Below are 22,318 nucleotides of genomic sequence, written 5' to 3'. Positions count from 1 at the left end.
GCTAATTGAGGTGTATAGTTATTAGACAGTTTAATCCAAACTATTCTAAGAACTCTAATGAATGCAAAAGTCCTCAAAATGGCGCCTATAAACAGGAAACTGAAACCCATGAAACCCATTGTGGAGAGACTGCTATGTATTGATTCAGTTTATACTTTTGGATCCAAATCTATGCTGAAATAAAGACAAAAGACACCAAATCCTTCTATTGGTGAGCCTTTGTCATGCTCTGAGCGAGTGACAGGTGGTTTTAACCAATCACAACAAAGTGTGGACTGACAGAAGAAGCAGGTACTACTTAAAGGAACAGCTCAAAAGTATATTCACTATGATCAAACCTGGATCAAGATCTAAGACCTGGACTCTATAAAATATGTTAATGTGATATAACCTTTAAACTATATCATCCACCCAGTTTAACTAAAGCCATTCCCCCGTCAGATGTGATTGAGTAACATACCTGCATGTTTATTTCTTTGGAGCGTGCCGATGTCCCGCCTTTATGAGAGGAGGCAACGTGGGCCAAGTACTGGATCACCTTTTTCGTGTTCTCTGTTTTCCCTGCTCCAGACTCTCCACTGTAACATACACATGCAAAAAAATACAAATAAATAAAAACACAATAAAGCAAAAAACAAAACAAAAAACTAGTTCACTTTTAGCTTAGGCTTAGGGAAATTCATCTGCACATAAAAGTACTAGTGATGTCAGAAAAAAACTCTAACCTATTTGACACAACTGTGGATTATTCAAAGCAAAGGAAAGTAAGTGCATTTTTAATCTGGTAATCTGGCAGTAAAGTCAGTTGTGTTACTCTTAAAATGACAAAATTATAACACTAGGGTTTGGTATAATGATCAAACTAAAATAACTACTACACTTCTAAGTACAGATTATTGTAAAGGTCCACGTTGTAACTTCTTTTCCACGTGCTCATGTTCATAAAGATGTTACTGCTTTACTGGCGGGAACGTTCCACAGTAAAACTTCTCTATCTCCAAGGCGACAAGAAACACAAACACCTTTATGTCCATTGCTATACTGTGGAATATTGTAGGCAAAATAATAACATCAAACATCATAAAACAAGCAGATCATTTAGTGCATCTTTAAAGAGCCCATATTATGCTATTTTCTGATCCATGTTATGTTGTTTCCTTGTCACAAACAGACCTGAAGTTGTGTTTTATTTCATTCACACATGTTTAACCCTGAATATTTAGGGGTTTAGTTCTTCTCTCACATGGAAAACCCAGCTCCAGGTCTGTTTTTGAGGAAGTAACAACATTATAACACAGCTTAAACCTCACAAGAATCCATTTTTGTGTAATACAGGACCTTTAAAGTGACTAAAGAAAGACCAAAACACAGAATCAGGGTAGAGGAAACTGCTGTATAACATTTGTTTCTTGTGGGAAAGAATGGACGAGACTGGAACAAAAATAGAAGCTGTGACAGAAGCAACGTCTTTGTCCCAAATTCACTCAGACACAGAGGATCCTCCACAAAGGCCGGAAAGTCTGACAGGAAAACCAATGGAGAGGACCTGTGGCTGTGATCACTGTTTTTTATTCAAATGTGAGGTTCAGAGAATGGTTTAGAGAAATATATCTGGCGGCGTTGTTACCATACTAAAATTTCAAACTGGATTTCCGTAGTAAACAATTTATACTCAATACTGATTTTGATATCTAAATGATGATTTTGAAAGCTCTTTTTAGACAATACACAAAGTGATAGTATTTGTTTATTATATCATGCGTTCTTAGACTAGTTCTGATAAAACTCAAGATGAAGCTGTTCAGGAAAGGTCCAATTTTATACAGTTCTGTGATTTTTTTTCCAATATCGATACCTAAATGAGTATATCTAGCTCAATATTCGTATCCAATTTTTTATCATTTTGACAACACTAGTATCTAAACAATGTTTTTCTTTGTATCTAACCTGGATTAACCATTACCTGAACCAAGAACCAATAAAAAAAACATGTAAAAAGGCAAATTAAACTCTTGGGTCACTCCCAAATCTTCAGCTGGCTCACTCCATGCTTTCCACCTTCTGCTGAGACTGAAACAGCATAAACAACTAAGACCTACAGCACTAATCGATGTTCACAAGAATATTTAGTTTTAGTATTGATCATTATCTGTGTAGCATTTTTGACATGTGCAAACTGTACATTGAACATTATATTATTTAGGTATATGTAAGAAATGTGACCCATTACTCACGTGCAAAGGATCGACTGATCTTCTCTGTCTGTAAATATAAAAACAAAGATTACATTAGTAAAACAGCTGTTACTATTATAAAAATATACTTTTAATATAATTTTAATAATGCATAACATTCTTGTGTGTCACTTTCATGACACTCAAAGACGCTTCACACAGTTCCAGAAGAAGTGGACTAAGTGAGTGTGACGTCACCCATAGCGTTCGGCTCAAATGAAGCTCATCGAAGCTAGAGGATAGGGGTTAATTTGGAATTTCCATATGTGTAATTCCGACCGAGAGTATCGTAGCAACCAAAGAGCCAATCAGGAGAGAAGCTGTTGAAGGTAATGCCCCTTCCCGCTTAACAACACTGTCAATCAAACCTGTTGCTAACGCTAGCGGGAGCAATACACAATAGCAAAATAAATACCAGGATCATGTAGAACAGGGTTAATACAAACATTTTAAGACCAAAATGACGAGAAAAAACACAAATAAAACAAGAAGAAGCAGTAGGTAAAAAAGAAGATGCAGTTATTGTGAACAGGTACAAAAATGACAACCTTAAATAAGACAATAACTTAATAATTGCTCGAATCAAGCAGTACTTTGTGTATATATTGACTTAAATTTTAAATATTATAATTAGATTTTCCAATGGAACAAGCACAAAATATCTTGTTCTGAAGACATATGCTACTTCTAAACATATTTATCTTACTGCAGATTGTCATATTTCCAGTAATATATGTGGTATTTGAAATGAATGCGCGTGTTACATATTGAGACATGTGACCTCTGAAACAGTGTAAGGGCACGCATGGGAGCCTCTGTCTCTCCGGGGTCGCGTTTCACGGTGTCTCCGCTCCCACAGACCAGTGTTAAAACCTGTACCGCTTTAGACAGTGCCACGGAAGGTTCAGGTTTACTTCAGCAATAACATATTCACGGACAGACTGAGACGCAGGTTAAGTATGGCGCTAAACTAGAAGGAGCGGACATCTGGTTTTGGAAGTACTCAAATTCTCATTAATTTTTCCTAGAGACTTCTTGTGAATGTAATAAAAGTTTGACGAGGGCTATAGGTAGAACTGGGATATTATTTAAAAGATTTCTTCTGTTAAAGAACTCCGCTCCAAACCACACACTTTTACTGACAGAGGACTGGCTGTGGACTCCCTCAGTTAAAAAGACGCAAAATCGTTGACAAAATTATAACCTAATTAATTGCCTATGGAGCTATAGAGACAACACAGTGGATGGACATATTTTGGTTCAGTTTTGGTTTAATTATAGAACATGTTAAATAGCCCTGTTAGTGTACAAGTCTCTCCATGGTCTAGCACCAAAATGTCCCATATGTTAGTGCCATATGAACCATCTCACACTCTGACGACCTCAGGGACCGGCCTCCTGCTGGTGCCCAGAGTCAGGACTAAACATGGAGAATCAGCGTTTCAGTTTTACGCAGCTACAACCTGAACAGTTTTGATGAAGACGTGAGACAGGCCTCTACTGTGTGACTGCACTCTTCCCTTTAATTATTTTTATTGCATGCGATTATAACACACCCTTCTTGCGCTGTAAAGAATTACTTTGTGTGAATTACTTTGTGTATGATTTGCGCTATACAAATAAAAGCCTTCTGAATGAGGTCATAAGTGGAAATCTCCCAGCAAAATGTTTGATTGCTGATGAGGAAATAATGGTGTTTCCTCTTATAAAGTTATTAAAAGATATTAAAAACCATTACCATCACCTTCTTTTTGTATACTCCTACGGCATTAAAGATTTCATTTTTTAAAAAGTATTTTTAGGAGTTTTTTTAGTATATAATAATGCATTGTGAGTTGGCAATCTTGAATATACTTAATAGCCTATTTATCCCATAGCTACTTAGCCACTGCTTTTTAACTCTTCATATTGGAAATTTTGAAAAGTCTATGTCAAAAATGAAAGAGTATTTTACATATGGCACCAGCAGCCCCAGCCCACTACAGAGCTGCACTCACGTCTGCTTTGCCTCAGACACAGCTCATTCTATATAATTACATAAAAAGCAAATCACAGGCCTCTGACTGAACAGGTCACTCTGGGCTCCTCTCTCCAGGACTGTCCCATTGTTTTGAACCATGTTTAAAGTGGCTCTGATTCCCACACATTCACAGTGCAAGAATTTGCACTGGTTCTACAGGTTGAATCAGTGCAGTCACACCTACAACCGCTCAGAGCCATGCGGTCAGGGGTGGAGAATACAGAACACAGAATACAGCCGTCTGTGGTTGCACAGTCATAGTGTTATCATTAACATCAACACGCATTGCTCAATCAGCTCTGAGATATAATGTACAAAATGGACTTTTTAAACCATGTTATAATTGTTTCCCTTCAATTCTTTAAGTTAATAGTATTTAGAGTGACTCATATTTCTTAGAGTAATGTTTATTTCCTGTATTCAAGGCATCCTTGCTACGATCAATCCCCATTAACACCACAATACACACCTCCAGCTCTGTAATTACTCACAATTACAATTACAATGTTATTTTCTTAATCGGTGATTAATGATTTTGGAACAAATGAGGAAAAAAAAAAACATGGTAGAGTCATCAAATCCTGTGTCAGGGTAGTTTGAGGTGAGTAACAGCCCTCAGGACAAAAGTGTTTGCCTCTGTGTCCTGCAGCATCACAGCCAGTCTCCAGGGAGAGCCACATGAACTCACACAACAGGAAAGTGTCTCCTAAGCCTCATTTTTACTCGGTGATGAGATTCCCTTGAAGACTTTTTCCTGGAATGTCATCTACCACATTTGATGTAAAAAATCTCAGAGGGCCATAGCTAGCTCGTTAGCTTCTTAGATGGTCTCCATGCATACAGGAAAAACAAATAGCTAATTTCACACAATCCACTGGTCCTTTAATTCTGTCCTCTTAACTGTACATGCTGCATTTCTTAGTTGGCAAAAATCCCATGATATGACGGTAAAACTGAGCTCAAAAAACAAAAAAAAGTTTAAAGAAATGCTCAGTGTGCCATCCGTGTGAGCAGCCAATCACTCCGTTGCCATGGCTGCATGTAAATAAATAAATATAACATAAAGATCCACAAGTATAGATTATAACTATGAAGCACCCAAAAGCGCATTGTCTTCTTTAAAAAAAGTCCAAATTGAATGATTTACCGTACTTGTTATAAACCAGTTGACGGTTGTAGACAGTGAAAATACCTGTAATATATTTGCGATGACTAAAGGGATTATCAAAATCAACAGACGGATGATATCATCAGATTTCCATGTATGAACAAAGTGCAGCCACACCTGGAATTCTCCCACACAGTCTGTTTTTTTGTTGTTTTTTTTAAAGGTCCCCCTATTATATAATGTATTATATTTGGGGATTTTTAAACTAATGCACATACTTAAACCTAGGACTGAGAGATTTAATCCATTTTTAATTAAATGTTTGCTCTAATCTGTTACAAAAATGGTGTAATTGACAAAAATCTGTTCTGACACACAAAATCTGGAGCAAAGCCACTCAACTAATCCGCAGTGGATTTTAAAACATGAATCACAAAGAAATACGTCACAATAACTCTATTCATATTTCTTTCCTACTTTAACCTTGGGATTTCCTGTAGTAGATCTTGAAATTAAGTCTCTTGGACAAAACCTCAAAGCCGTATCTGGCGCGAAATTGACTATTGAGTTTCATCTTCCTGTAATATGCAACATTTTAGGGACTTTTTACCATTTGAAATATATATCATTTCATCTCAAATCGTTAATCGCTAAGGCATTCTGAAACCAATGGACACAAAATCTCAGCAGAGGGCGCAAGAACTGAATCTTTAGGCATATGAATGGTTAAGTACTTAGTAGTAGTTAAGTAATCAAAAGAAAAAGAGGTAGTTTGAGCAATGAATGAATGATAACAGCAGATCATTTTGAATATATAATGTCATCTTTTTCCATGGAATTATTTTATATTAAGCCAAATAATTTAGACTTTAAGACGGTCTGTTTAAAATATATAAGTTGACAGAAGAGAACAGAATATAACAGTGACGTAACATTTAAATAGGGACAACATTTCATTTTTTTTGAGTGAACAAGCCTACTATGGACTTCAAAAGTTACAAATATGTTTTTTAACTTAAAGGTCCTATCTTTAAAAGTGACTCTTGAGGTTTAAAGCATGTTATAATGTTGTTACCGTCTCAAAAACATGCCTGGAGTTGTTTTTTTCATTCACACAACGCTTTATTGTCAGTCAGTCACATCTCCAAAGCTCAAAATGATCTGTTCCACCTTGTGATGTCATGAAGTGGTAGTTTTCAAGCAAACACCTATCACGTACTTATCTACCTTTTAACTTTAGTGCAGTAGAGATAGGAAATCCCAGGGCTGACATCATCCTAATGATTCTAGTGAAGGTGTGTGGAGTTTAAAAGCACAGTGCAACACTTTCTGTATTACCGCATGACATCACAAGGTGGGGCGGAGTGTTTTCTGTTTGAGAATATGCAGAGTTTGCGTGTTAAACTTGTATGAATGTAACAAAACACAACTCCAGGTGTGTTTGTGATGAGAAAACAACATTATAAAAGATCAGAAAATACTGTAATATGTGCCCTTTAAACAGCAGGTCTTGCATTAAAAACTGACTATTTAGCTAAACATATCTCCTCTTCAGGTTGTTTCTTTTTTATATAATTGTGGTGACAGCACGCCCTCAAACTGCGACCAAAGATCACAGGATAATTTGTGATAGCAGGTGAGTTTAAGCCTTATATGGCTGCGGGTCAGTGGTTTGAGATAGGGCTGTTACCTTGCAGCATGCTCCTATAGGCGGCCTCTGATATGGCGTAAATGTGTGGAGGCATCTCGTGGCGTTTCTTCCCTCGGTACATCTCTACTATGGACTCTGTGTAGATTGGAAGGTTCTTGTACGGGTTTATTACCACGCAGAAGAGGCCTGAATATGTCTGAAAATACACAAAAAATAAGAACAAAACACAAATTAGTTAAGTGTTTATCAACGTTTGTTCTATTTTTTCATACTAAGCAAAATGTTTAAATCAATGAGCACTTAGACTCTAATTTTCATGGGCGCCCTGTTCAAAATACAATGCAAAAAACAAATATGGCGTAAATAAGTAAGAAAGTATAGTATAAGTAAGTATATAAGTCCATATAAAACATTGAAAACAGGTACAGATGTGTGTATACAACTACGTTACCAGATTATTTAATTGCGTGTGTGGCACCAAGTTATCAAATTTTAACTATGGATGCACTGATACGGAAATTTAAGGAAATTAACAGCTTAGGCCGATATTTTTTTCTCTATAGGTTAATTTAAACAACAGTTGTATATTGGGAACAAAGAAATATTGCTGTGAAGTTTTCTTTTATAATGTATTTCTATAGTAAGGATATCATCTTTTTAGTTTGAGCATGTGATACCCTTCAACTAGGGGAAAAATGAAAAAAATAAATAAATAAAAATAAAAATAAATAAATAGTAGTAGTAATAATAATAATAATAATAATAATAATAATTTAAGTACTATGTTTAGAGATAGTAAAACTCAACCCCAATTTTGATACCATAGTGATAATAAAACACTGTAAATTGTAACACAAAACAATAGTTCCTTATGTAATAACGTTATGATGTGGTCTAGATCTTTCTAAAGCTCTTCCAGTAGTTCCAGTTCTGCCATATTGATTTTGATACAAAGGAAAAGACTTAATGCACAATAACATAATGATACTCTTTCATTAGACAATACACAGAGATTTCCAATACAAAACACTAGGACTGTACTTTCTTTTATATTATATCAAGGGCTTATAGTAGTTCTCATAGAAATCACTCTAAAGGCAATGTTTTGTTTTATTTATGTGATTACTGTGGTGAATATCTAGTTTCAGTACCAGTTTTAGTATCATAGTATCAGTTAGTGTTTGGGTATCGATACTTTTGTCAACCCTAGTTCTAATTATATGTGTCTATCATTCAAAGACGTAGAGGGTAGGGCTGAGTTTGTGAAAAGAAATGTTATTTGTGTAACCAGTATTGGTGAATTATTATTAAAATTCAATATAACTCATTTCGCAAAACACATTTTTACCAGAACCATCAAAAGAGCATTAGCATTAAGAGAAGACTGAACTATGAACTGCTAAACTAACACAAGACTCGCATATAAACTACACGATTAACAGGTTTTATACACATTAAGACCCTGAGGAGACAGGACAGCTGAGTGAAGACGACATTATATTCTCAATTTAATTTCAGTGTATTTGCTCATTTTAAAGAGCCCATTTTACACTATTTTCTGTGTTATACTGTTGCTTCCTCATCACAAACAGACCTGGAGTTGTTTTTTTTTTGTTTCATTCACACCTGTTTAACACACAAACCTTGTATATTTAGGCTGAGTTCTTCTCTCAAACTGAAAACACTCTGTTCCACCTTGTGATGTCATCATGTGGCAATACAGGAAGTGCTCCACTGTGTTTTTAAACTCCACACACCTTCACTAGAATCATTTGGTTAGTTTCAGCCCTGGAAATTCCAATGTCGACTAAACAAAAGGTAAAATGTAGCTGTTAACTACCACTTCATGACATCACAAGGTGGAACAGAGTATTTAGATGTAGACAGACTGATAAAGAATCACTCAAAAACATGTGTGAATGAAACAAAACACAACTCCGGGTAGGTTTTTGAGAAGGTAACAACATTATAACACGGTTTGAAGCTCAAAAGAGTCAATTTTGTGTAATATAGGACCTTTAATCATTCAAATTGTGATTATTCTTGGTACTGATTTGATTGACATCTATGTTAATATGAGGTTAGATTACAGGGCAGAGTCAACAAGTGAAGCTGCCTTGCCCATGTCTGATAAGCACGGGGGTAAGTTTACTTTCAAAATACTAATACGTTTGAAAGATTTCTATTTTTGATACAGTATTATTACACGTCATTACACTATTCTCCTTATATGAACCTCAACCTAATTTCACATCGCCTGTCCAACCGTGACAAACAATATTAGATCCATAAGAAGCTGCTAGTCCAGTTTTACACATAAGGGTTGTCAAAAGTATCAAAAATCAGATACTCATTTAAGCGAAGTATCGATACTAAAAGCTTTAGTGTGATCTTGAGCTGTATCTGTGAAAGTACAGACTATGTAGACGAGTGATTTACGTCAAGATTTGAGCTGCACAAGGTTGAATAAATAACTTCTATGACTCATTATAGACACAAACTAACTGTTCACTGTTTAATTTCTTTCTATCTACTGCAGCTCAAGTTTTAACAATATTGTACCTTTAGAATATTTTGGGATAAATGTGTTTTAGGGTTATTGTGTCAGAGGAATAAACTAGTTTAAATATTGTTTATTCTTAAAGAGCCTGTACCTGATTTTTTTGGGTTTTTTTTTTACATATATTTGACCTAATTTTGTCTTGCCCCAGTCTAGATTTATCATATCAGCAGCTCTTGACTCTGTGCACAACAACGCCCGGTGACACGGTCACTGTTAGCGTCACTATTTCCTGTCCAGTTTTATCTCCACGCTATAATGAAGAAACATTTAGAGATAAGGCAGGGGACAGGGAGCAGCGGGTGGATGAAGTATTACTTAATTAAAATAAAGACTACCCAGTTGTTTTTAAATGTAGTAATAAATTCAAATTTTAATAGGTTGTTTATTTATTTTTTTTGCGCTTTTAATACAAGTTGCCATAAGATTTGAGATACAGCAATCTAGCTATAGCATGTTACTGTGCACAGAGCCAATTAGAAAGTGACTTACCATCTGAGAATCGAAAAGTACACAGTTAGCATGCTAGTTGTTAGTATTACCGTGACTATAAAACTCCGCTCTGGTCTCTGAATGTTGAGAAAAAGTGCTTATAAACTCATTGTGGTGAATAATTAGGATGTTCTGAATGCAAAAAAGGTAAGTGACGCATGATTGATCCACTGCAAACCGTTTAAAATGACATAGTTCTGTTTTCCAAGTTTTTTTTAAAAGCATTTTAAAGCACATTTAAGCACTTAAAAAAACGTGTCATTTCCCACATAGCGAAAGTAATGAATAACAAATGGTTTATATTATCTTATCTCAAATTGCGAAGAGCTGCCTGAAACTATTTGAACAATTCTGCTCATCTCTGTTTTACCTTTGGCGCAATTTACACGAGCTACTTAGGAGTTGAACATACAGACTGATCATTATTTTAGTAGTTAATGATGTTTTTGTTAATTTGCATGTTTTAATTGTATTGTTATTATTATTAGCAGTAGTAGTCATAATAGTAGAAGTAGTAGCAGAACTTTTTCTTTGCAAAAATGTGAACATTTTTGGTATTTTAGCTGTAACACGATAAGATTTGAGCTGTGGAGGGGTGAATAACTCCCTTTTATGACTAATAATTGGTACATTCTGCCATTTATTTGATGGAACAGCCTATTTAAAAATGATTCAGTGGGATTATCTTGCATTATTTAAATCTTAATTAGGGGCATAAAGTACTTTCAATATTTACATTTATGGAAAAATGTGTTATCGTGGCAGGTTTAAGCTTTAGTCATTCATTTCTGGTCACACTGCCTTTTAACTTTCTTTGGACACATATGAGAACTCTTTATCAAAAGAAAATACCTTGTTCTGTTCTATTCTTTAATACCTTAACTTCAGTACGTTCCCAATCCAACCCTTTGGCACGTTTAAAGTCTGTTTATATTTCGGATAATTATACTTTATTACATTATTGTCAATTAAAAAGTAATTTAGTCGCACTCACTTAATCCAATTTCTTGTTTTAGCCCTACTATGAACCATATAAGCTAACGTCACATAACAATAGAGTAGTTTGCCTCGTGGTACGCCTTAATCTTGGCTCTGTTGCGTTCTTTAGACCACTCCAGGAGCAGAAACTAAACACAGCCCCCATTTCCACTGCACTGAACAGCTCGTAAACCGACACTAGGGCCTGGATCAGTTACACAGTGGATGCTGTCGTGTTTGGTGCCAACGTGAAAGGTTAACTGCATTTATGAAGGCGGAAATCGGCGGAATGCAATTAATGTTGGAATAGCGCCAATTAGCAAAGCAGTTATTTAGGTAATATCTGCACAGATCTAAATATCCTGTGGCCATTTGAGTAAAAACTGGAAACTACTATTAGACTGGAAGTTCATATCTCAGTCTTCTCTCAAATGTTAATGCTCCTAAACCAGATTGAAAAAGACTAAACCAGGACTAATCCAACAGTAAACCAGGATTACACCAGGACTACACCACGACTAAACCAGGAATAAACCAGAACTAAACCAGAACAAAACCAGGACTAAACCAGGACTAAATCAGACCTAAGCCAAGACTAAACCAGGACTAAACTAGGGCCAAATCAGGACTACACCAGACTACACCAGGACTCTAAACCAGGACTAAACCAAGACTAAACCAGAACTAAACCAGGACTAATGTAGGACTAAACCAAAAGTAAACCAGGATTACACCAGGACTACACCAGGAATAAACCAGAACTAAATCAGAACTAAACCAGGACAAAACCAGGACTAAACCAGGACTAAATCAGACCTAAGCCAAGACTAAACCAGGACTAAACTAGGGCCAAATCAGGACTACACCAGACTACACCAGGACTCTAAACCAGGACTAAACCAAGACTAAACCAGAACTAAACCAGGACTAATCTAGGACTAAACCAAGAGTAAACCAGGATTACACCAGGACTACACCAGGAATAAACCAGAACTAAATCAGAACTAAACCAGGACAAAACCAGGACTAAACCAGGACTAAATCAGACCTAAACCAAGACTAAACCAGGACTAAACTAGGGCCAAATCAAGACTACACCAGACTACACCAGGACTCTAAACCAGTACTAAACCAAGACTAAACCAGGACTACACCAGAACTAAACCATAACTAAACCAGGACTAAACCAGGACTGAAGATGACCGAGGACAAAACTAGGACTAAATAAAATCAAAGACTAACCCAAATTAAACCTGATAAACAAGGACATACATAACCCAGACGAAAAATGAACTGAGACCATTGAGTATCTAAAGCAAGGACTACATCCAGAAATGAACCAGGTCATCAATATTCAATATTTTGCACATATGTAAAAGTGCACCATGTAACTTTTCTGGAGGAGGGTCTGCCACCTGCTTGTCTCCATGAAGATGTTCCACAGTATGGCACTGAGCTCATCAATCTCCATGGAGACAAGCAGGAGACACCACCGGGCCATGTTACAGGTCAGCTCTGTGGAAAGGCAAGCTTGCTCAGTTAGAATGCATGTTTTTTAAAGCATTTTTGAGCCATAAAAATCCTGTAATTTAATAATTGCTACATAGATACCTTAAATATATTGTTCACCATGAAGGCAAAGAATAACATCTCTGTGGACACAAGCAGGTAGCAGAAAAGTTACACACTGCACCTTTAAATGAACGCACACTTACGTATATTAGACCAGAGTAGTATCTCTCTCTCAAGTTGTGCAACACTGAAGCTTCGTTGAGGCAGGTGAGGTCGGCCATGTCCTCCACTTTACTGAAGCGTGGGGGGTTCATGCGCTGCACCTCTTCTCTGGACAGAGTCACCAACTTCTGTGTGTCTGTCAACTCCACCTCCACCTCATCACCTCGCTCCTCTTTAATACTGGCCGACTGTGAGAAGAAAAAGAAAACATCATATTAACCAAATAATTATACATATGTGCGTTCTAAACATTATATATAGAATTGGTTTTAATTTTAGGTTAGCTTTAATGCTTATAAGAGTCTGAATCATTTTAATAAGTAAGAACAGAGAACTGGGTGGGGATAGGGGGTAGGTGAAGACAGGAATTTGTGAGTAATCGAGCCATGAATGTAGGACAGTACAGAATTGCTCCAACCAGCGTGAAACAGTAAAATGAGAACTTTCAGAAAGAGTTTCAAGAGCTTGGGACGGGAAACAACAATTTTCTTTTTTCTCAGAGCGTACAGACTTTTTAATCATGATTCTTGTAGAACTGTGATTTGCCTTTAAGAGTTAACTAAGCACCTTTAAGAGTTAACTAAGCACCTTTAAGAATTAACTAAGCTAACTAATCTCTTTTTTGGAGAGCCCACACTTAACTGGTTAAATGCAGGGATGCACCAATTCAGCTTTTTCAGTTCTGATACCGATACTTTAATTGTCAGTGTAGGGACAGAAAACTGCAGTTATTTATTTTTGATTTACTTTCTTTAAAACACAGTTAACTCATTACACAAGAGATCCTACTGAGTTATGCCAATGTTATTTACTCTTCAAATAACTACTGAACAGCTTTGCATGAATAAAAATTCAAACATTATGGGATATTCTAGGCCAAAATGCGCCTGTAAATAGTCTTGTTACATCAATTTGAGACCCACAGTTCCATGATATCGGTTAACCTGATGCTGTGATTGATGACCAATAAAGCAAATTTTCCACACTGATATTTGATACGTATATCGGTATTGGTGTGTCCCTAGTTAAATGCACGTGACACCCTATTTTTGAACATAGAGCTGCATTAAACAGAAGATTTTGAACCACTGTACAACAATATCACAGACCAGACCAAATCACAGTTCAGTTTGTCCTCTTATTGCTCAGCTATGCATGACAGAAGACAATAAACCTGACAACACATAGAGATTTTTTTTTTTTATCCAATTGGCAATGAACATAAGTCAAGACAACTTCAATCTGCATGTAAGTCAGATCAGCTCATTTTAGCAGTGCAGTTGTCGACAGGTTTGTAAGAGCGAGTAATACACTGTGGGCCAAAAAAAAAGTCACCACCTGGATTTAACGAAGCAAATAAGTTGTGGTTGCTGCAGTTGGTCCGGTCTAGGTTCAGCAGAATGAGGTCAGCTGAATATACTGAATGACCAGGTTATTCCATCAATGGATTTTTTCTTCCCTGATGGCATGGGCATATTCCAAGATGACAATGCCAGGATTCATCGGGCTCAAATTGTGAAAGAGTGGATCAGGGGCAGGAGACATAATTTTCACACATAGATTGTCCACCACAGCGTCCAGACCTTAACCCCATTGAGAATCTTTGGGAAGTGCTGGAGAAGGCTTTGTGCAGCGGTCAGACTCGACCATCATCAATGCAACATCTGGGTGAGAATTTAATATGACTGTGGATGGAAATAAATCTTGTGACGTTGCAGAAGCGAAATCGAAACAATGACACAGCGAATGCACCGTAATCAAAGCTAAAGGTGGAACAACCAAAGATTAGGGTGTGTGACCTTTTTTTTTGGCCAGGCAGTGTGTTAACAGCATCTCCTCTTGTTCTTTTTCAAATGGTTTTGTTCCAGCGAGACTTCAGTGATCTGTATGTTTAAGTATGTTTGCATTTGTCTTAACAATGTCAAGAGTAAGTTCCTGTTGGAAGCTCTCTAAATCTGCACTACTGAAATTCTTGAACAAAGTAGGTTAGTGGAGACATTACTGTTTTCACTGCAAAAAAATGTAAACTTAAAACTGCACTATGTCACTTTTGGAAAAAGGGTCTATCACCTACTCGTCTCCATGGATATGCTATTACGTATATCCCACAGTAAGGCATTAAATGTGTCTATCACCATGCAGACAAACAGATGACACCAAAAGATTAATTTGCTGGTCAGATCTGTGAAAAGGCAAGCCACTCACAGTAAAAATGCAGGGTTTTCCAATGTAACATTTAAGCAATTAACACGTATAATTGATTAAATAGAAGATAGATCATTTAATGCCATAGCGTGGAACATTCCTGGGAAAGCAGTTACATCTCCATGGAAACAAGCAGGTGACAGACCCTCCACCATAAAAGTTACACAGCACATCTTTAAAGAAAATGTCTCTGATAGATACGGTAGAGATGATTTTTTTTACTTTTTTTTCAACAAGTTTCTAAGTAAAATGAAAAACACATCAAACAAAATACACAAAACTATACTATATCCCAGATTATTTCAAGTTTTAAGATTCGTATTAAATTGTGATAATGATAATAAAAATCTAGAAAGTGTCTTATTACAAATGAATGGACAATAGACACATTTGTTTTATTGATAGAAATGTAAACCCGCCCAGAAAGAGAAGACAGGCCAATATCTGTATTTATATGTGGTATCCGGGTTGTCTTAAACTTTCACTGTGCCTTACACCAGAGACCAGCCAGAACAGAGCAAATCAATAATATGACAAGAGCCTTGTGATACTCGTTATCCCTGCAGGCCCTGAATGCATCACAAGACTCTATTGTGAAGATCAGTGAAAGCAGATGGGATATAGAGTCCTAATGTGAAAATAAAATGATAACAAAGATAAGCCGTAAAGTAGACGCCCTGCGTGGACTGCCCCACCCCAGACACTCCTCTGACATAATAGACATACCTGAGATAATTATTAACACAGCCATTAATACAGTGATGTTATGACAGGAATGTTACAAGTACTGACAAATAGGTGTACACAGATCACAGGACTACAGCATAACTAGAGCAGGACTCAAGCAGGACTAAAGCAGGAACTCAAGCAGGACTCAAGCAGGACTAAAACAGAACTAAAGTAGGACTAAAACAGGACTAAACCAGGGACTAAAGCAGGAGCCAAGCAGGACTAAAGCAGGAATCAATCAGGGACTAAAGAAGGACTAAAACAGGACTTAAGGTCTAAAACAAGACTAAAACAGGATTAAAGTAGGACTAAAAGAAGACTAAAGCAGGGACTCAAGCAGGGACTCAAGCAGGACTCAAGCAGGACTAAAGCAGGACTAGAGCAGGACTAAAGCACGACCAAAACAGGACTAAAGCAGGACTAAAGTAGGAGTAAAACAGGACTAAAACAGGACTAAAGTAGGACTAAAACAGGACTAGAGCAGGACTAAAGCAGGACCAAAGTAGGACTAAAACAGGACTAAAGTAGGACTAAAACAGGACCAAAGCAGGACTAAAACAAGACTAAAGCAGGACTAAAGCAGGACTAAAGCAGGACTAAAGCAGGACTAAAGCAGGACTAAAGCAGGCCCTCATGCAGGACTAAAGCAGGACTAAAGCAGGCCCTCATGCAGGACTAAAGCAGGACTAAAGCAGGCCCTCATGCAGGACTAAAGCAGGACTAAAGCAGAACTAAAGCAGAACTAAAGCAGAACTAAAGCAGGGACTAAACCAGGGACTAAACCAGGGACTAAACCAGGGACTAAACCAGGGACTAAACCAGGGACTAAACCAGGGACTAAACCAGGGACTAAACCAGGGACTGAAGCAGGACTAAACAAGGGACCCAAGCAGGACTAAAACAAGACTCAAGTGGGAGGTGCAATGATGGGAACTGTGCAATGAGTGTAGTGTGCACTTTTTATTTTGGCCCTTTCCTGACCCCAGTTCGTGGGACGGATGGAAATTAGCCTTTGGCAATAATGCGGTGTGTTTACATTCATGTTGTATCATGTCTGTTCATTAGCAAGCAATTGTCCCAATCAAATAAATAAGACAGGACTAAACCAGGGACTCAAGTGGAACTAAAGCAGGACTAAAGCAGGACTAAAACAGGGAATGAACTAGGGACTAAAGCAGGACTCAACCAGGGACTCAAGCAGAACTAAAGCAGGACTAAAACAGGACTAAAACAGGACAAAAACAGGGACTGAACTAGGGACTAAAGCAGGACCAAACCAGGGACTCAAGCAGGACCAAACCAGGGACTCAAGCAGGACCAAACCAGGGACTAAAACAGGACTAAGGCAAGATTAAAGGAGGACTAAAGTAGAACTAAAGCAGGACTAAAACAGGACTAAACCAGGGACTAAAGCAGGACTAAAGCAGGACTAAAGCAGGACTAAAGCAGGACTAAAGCAGGACTAAACTGTGGCTACGATAGGACTAAACCCAGAATAATCTCAGACCAAACCAGGTCAAACGTATAAAGATAAGATAGATAAAGCATCTGGACCATGACCAGTTAGGAAAATTAATAAGATTTTGACAAAGTCAGAACATGAGTTAGAACAAAAGCCTTTGCCCTTGGGCAAGACACCTCACCCTGCCCAGATATCCTGCCTGTGTGAATGTAAGTGTAACTGTGAGATCAGTGTTGGTTGTAGAGGTCACTGAGTTCATGGACACAGGGTTCTCCACGGGAACTTACCTCAAAGCCATGCTTTTCCGATGGCACCCACACCAGCCTCTTGGCCGCCCAGTCTGCCTGACTCGCTGCTGTTAAGGCGGAGTTGGAGTCGGTAGGTGACGCCCCTGATGACAGGTAGCGGGTGACATCATTGGCAACGCCCCCCGACAACGACCAAGACATTGTTGAATCGGCTCTGTCAGGAGAAACAGAAAAGGGACAAGGCTCAGATTAGGGTGGTCAACAAAATATCTGTCCTTGAAAAGTAGTAACAACTACTACTACTACTACTGACACTAAGGATGTGTTCATACACAACAACAAATTTTTCACTCCAGAACAAAACCTGGACTAGGCCATGACTAAGACTGGAACAGGACCACACCAGGTCCACATTGGCATGGTGGATGAGTGGCTAATACTCTCGCCTCATAGTAAGAAGGTTCTGGGTTTGCCTCCTCTTTCTGAGTTTGTATGTTTCTCTGTGTGTCTGGATGGGTTTACTCCAGGAACTCTGGTCTCCCCAAACAACACAAAACATGGACAATAGGTATAATCCTCCGGCTACGTATAACTACTGAGGTGAAGAGGTATAGAGGTATATGTATAGATGCTGAACACATTTATGATACGATAATGAGATGTACTAAGACCAATATAAAGTAGAATCATGTTCACTGAGTTTTTCTAGATCAAATCTGGAAATTTACTAAAGAGGGAAGATCAAAATCAAAATCAGAAAACTTATGTGATCTTTTAGATAATAATTTGGTAATCAGTGATTACTGAAAATAATTTAAATACATTCAAAAATAAAAATGTATTGTTTTAATTGTGTATTTAGTTAAAACCTCTTGAGGAATGTATGACTGGTCCCTCCCTTCACTTCTGTGACAGCTCTACTTCAGACGACTTGGTGAACTACTTCTCCCATGAGGTTGAAAACATAACACAGTGACACTGATCTGTCCAGACATCACATGCACACTTCAGTCACTCACACAGAGAGTAGTAACAGCACACAAGGAGGAAGAGGAGGAAGAGGAGCAAGAGGAGGCGAAACTCAGAGAGGAGGAGAGAACAGCGGCCTAAATGAGAGATAGAACAACTCGAGTAGAAGATAGAGAGAAAGGCAGTGGTGTGGAGGGAGAGAGGGAGACATCACTTGAATGATTAAACTGACACGACAAGAGGAGGAACAAAGAAAGTGAAAGAAGAGACTAAACCGGCCAGAAAAATTGAAGGAGAAGGGTGAGAGTGAAACTTTGATCAAAAAAAGTAGTGCCAATAAAAGAGTTAAAATGTTGTACTTCATAGTGGGGCTGGTTTTCTGAACTTAAGTAATACACACTTTTAATAATCACTATTTTAATATACAAAATAGTCAAATTTCTCCTCCAAAGCCTGATTTATGCTTCAAACCACGTGCTTCTACTGACAGAGGGTTGGCTGTGGATCTCTCCATTAAAAAGAGACAACCATATCACTGAAGATTAGAAATGACAAAGCCTCGATTAAAATTTGATTAATAGCGGAGCCCTAGTTCAGAGAGAAATAATAATTAATTCATAGATTCATTTAGGTAAAACAACAATCATATTTAATGCATCAAACTGTAGCTAAATTAATTCATTAATAACCAATTCAAAAACACAAACTCAAGAACTAAATGAGGTCAGAATGAAGACGTGAACCAGGAATAAACTACGACAAGATTTAACCTATTCTTAAACCAGGACTAAACCAGGACTTCGACCAGGTCTGAGTCAGGGCCAAATCTGTCACATTAAAGAGATGACTAAACCAGGTCTACTCTCATAACTATTTTTACTGAACAGGACTGAACCAAGACTGAACTAGGGCAAGACCCGAACCAAGACCAGAACCAGGACTAAGCCAAATCAGAACCAACACCAAATGACTAATCAGGGACTAAAACAGGTCTGAAATCAGGACTAAGTTAGGACTGTTTCTCTCAGAACAAGATGACTAAACCAGGTCTATTACTATTATAACTATAAACATTCCTAAACCAGGATAAGATCTAAACCAAGACTAAGCCAGGACTTGAATCAGGACTAAGCAAAATTAGGGCAAACAAAAAATTAGGACTATAACAGGTCTAGACAAGATCTAAACCAGGACTATGCATGAATCAGCTCAGTCATAATAAGACTACTCATCAGGACTATTACAACATATTTTGTTTTTTCAAGGACGAAACCAAGATTGAACCAGGACAAGATCTAAACCACGACTAAGCCTTAACAAATCTTCTAAACTATGACTATACCAAGGTCTTAACGAGAGCTAAACCAGGACTAAACCAGGATCAAGGTCAAAATAAGACTATTGCAAGGTTTTTTGTTGCTTCAAGTAAACAGGACTAAACCAGGACTGAACCAGGATAAGATCTAACCCAGGACTAAACCTTAACAAATGTTCTAAACTATGACTATACCAAGGTCTGACTAAAACAAGGCCTGAACAAGATCTAAACCAGAACTAAGCCAGGACCAAATCTGGTGTCAAAATAAAACTATTACAACAATCAGGACTATTACAATGTTTTTGTTTTTTCAAGCACTAAACCAGGACAAATGTTCTAAACTATGGCTACAACAAGGTCTTAACAAGATCTAAACCAGGACTAAGTCAGGACCAAATCTGTTATCATGACTAAATCAGACCAAATACTTCATAATCATAAATATTTTTACTAAACATGACTAAACCAGGACTGAACCAGAACAAGATCTAAACCAGGACTAAACCGAATCAGGGTTAACAAATGTTCTAAACTATGCCTGAAACAAGGTCTGAATTAGAATGACTAAACCAGCACTAATCCATGACCAAATCTATTCAAATAAGATGACTAAACCAGATGAAGACAGACATCTACTATCGTAAGTACTTTCACTAAACATGACTAAACCAGGACTGAACCGGGTCACCTATTACTGTCCTAAGTATTTTTTTATTTTTTTTTTACCACTGACTAACACAGCTTTCTAAATACGCAATAATCATTGACAGTTAGACGTTTGTGTTTACGGTAACTATGAGGCGTCTCCAAACCTTGTCAAAAATGTCATCGGGCTTGATTCCAGCTATGCACCCAAGTCTGAGGTTTTTCTATTTTGTCTGTTCAGGTCACACTCAGGGCCCTGCAGTTGCAGCTGGTGATAGTGATCAGAGCATTTACATCGCCAGAAGAAATAATATTAATATAATATTTAATTAGATTTGATTTTGGAGGGGATTTACAGGCCGATATCTGACAATCAAAAACATTGGTGACTTGCAGGAGAGTTTACAGTTGGGACAAAGAGGTCACTTTTATCCCGGTCTCAGGGTCTTAAGGGCCTAGTATTGGACCTTCTTCCAATTAATTTATATCAGACGGGGGCCGAGGTGAGACTTTTTGCCCCAAACACCCCAAATTTCTCTTACCGGGCCTCGTGACATGTGTTAATTTGTGAACTTTTAGAGTAACTGTTGAATTTGGAAGATAAAACACACTGAATTTTAAAATAACAGTTTGAATCTTTAACATTTTCTCTTTCACTTTTTACTTTTCCACATTTGCGTAACACCACATTTCCTGTCAAAACCTGCACAGGGGTGAACAAAAAAAAATTACTCATGCCATATCGCAAAATGAAAAAAAGATGATTCATACCATGTGTAACTGTAACATGACACTGAAATACTCTGATAACTCCAGAAATCAGATGATGGTCAGATTTGGTGCACAGACAAACACATTCTCTTACATTTACATAGCTGCATTTACTTTACTTTAGAACTTTTTAAAGACCTTTTACTTTCATGGGTTCCTTCCCGTGTGGTGTCGAAATGATCCACTTGTTGAGATTTGTGTCCCCGCACTACTGCACATGCTCAGAAGTGAAGAAAACTCTCAGTTAAGTGTTGTTTCTTATACATAAATCACAAATCACATTATAATTTTACCTCAAAATGATTCATATTTCTATATCTTGACATGGAATTTGCCTTTTTTTTGTTAGCCTGATCAAAAAAGTAAACGGTTCATTTAGTGAAATAACGCTGTCATGACGTTATTATAACAGATCAACAGCAACACGACTTTATGTCTGTCTGTTCTGGTAGTTTTTAAGATTTATAAAGTAAACTGAAATAGGCCTATGTTTAATAATCATGAGTCATAAGCTAAAATGCTATTAAAATTTCACAAATGGAAAACTAAACACAAAATAGTGCTTCTCGAGAGAGAATGAATAAATCGGAAAATTAGGTTTACCCATAGAAATACAGGGGGGATTAAAAAGCCGATTAAAAAGTCGATGAGGGAGCATAACTTGACAGAACACTGGATTCTGTTCTGGCTTGTTTCAGCTCAAATTAAGCCTTGGTTCCTTCACATTTGCATCTCTTGAAATTTAGGATTAAACAATAACTAAACCCAACACCTGGACTCGTAACTCGACTGTAACCAGACCAAACGGGTGCTAAACTGTTATCAAACCAGGACTAAATCAGTGTGAGCGCACTCCAAGATTTCCTTACTTTCACTTTTTCTTAAGTGCTTTTAAGCATTTGTCAAGTGATAAAACTTTATGATGGTAATATTGAATAATTATGCACACTACACTAACACATTTCAGATATGGCCTAGCAAAAAAACAAAACAAAACAAAAAACCAATTAGTCCATGTGTGAGAAATACCAGAGATAGCGCATAGTTTGAAGTTTTGTCTGTCAGATTATATTAACTCTTAAATTTTAAATTTACTACAAATACTTTTTTTAACTTCTACTTGAGTAATATTACTTTAAAGGAGGCCATGTGGTACTTGAGCATAATTTTGGCTATACTACTCAGACCTCTGCA

General features: G+C 37.3%; 1 protein-coding gene across 2 annotated transcripts in view; it reads right to left on the bottom strand.

Moving 5' to 3' along the window:
* Nucleotides 1-22,318, bottom strand: part of myh14 (myosin, heavy chain 14, non-muscle) — a 64,064-nt gene that overhangs the window by 40,506 nt on the left and 1,240 nt on the right. For both annotated transcript variants that reach the window (XM_055227650.1, XM_055227651.1), the window contains exons 2-6: nucleotides 17,461-17,635; nucleotides 12,759-12,965; nucleotides 7,053-7,209; nucleotides 2,235-2,262; nucleotides 461-578 (exon numbers count right to left, since the gene is read on the bottom strand). In XM_055227650.1, coding sequence (XP_055083625.1) covers nucleotides 461-578; nucleotides 2,235-2,262; nucleotides 7,053-7,209; nucleotides 12,759-12,965; nucleotides 17,461-17,622 — 672 coding nt within the window. In that variant the 5' untranslated portion in view covers nucleotides 17,623-17,635. The remainder of the gene's footprint in view (nucleotides 1-460; nucleotides 579-2,234; nucleotides 2,263-7,052; nucleotides 7,210-12,758; nucleotides 12,966-17,460; nucleotides 17,636-22,318) is intronic.

Source organism: Periophthalmus magnuspinnatus, chromosome 16 (genome assembly GCF_009829125.3).
Source record: "Periophthalmus magnuspinnatus isolate fPerMag1 chromosome 16, fPerMag1.2.pri, whole genome shotgun sequence".
Lineage (NCBI taxonomy): Eukaryota > Metazoa > Chordata > Actinopteri > Gobiiformes > Gobiidae > Periophthalmus > Periophthalmus magnuspinnatus.
The sequence above is the reverse complement of the archived record's forward strand: the minus strand, read 5'-3'. Positions and strand labels throughout refer to the sequence as shown.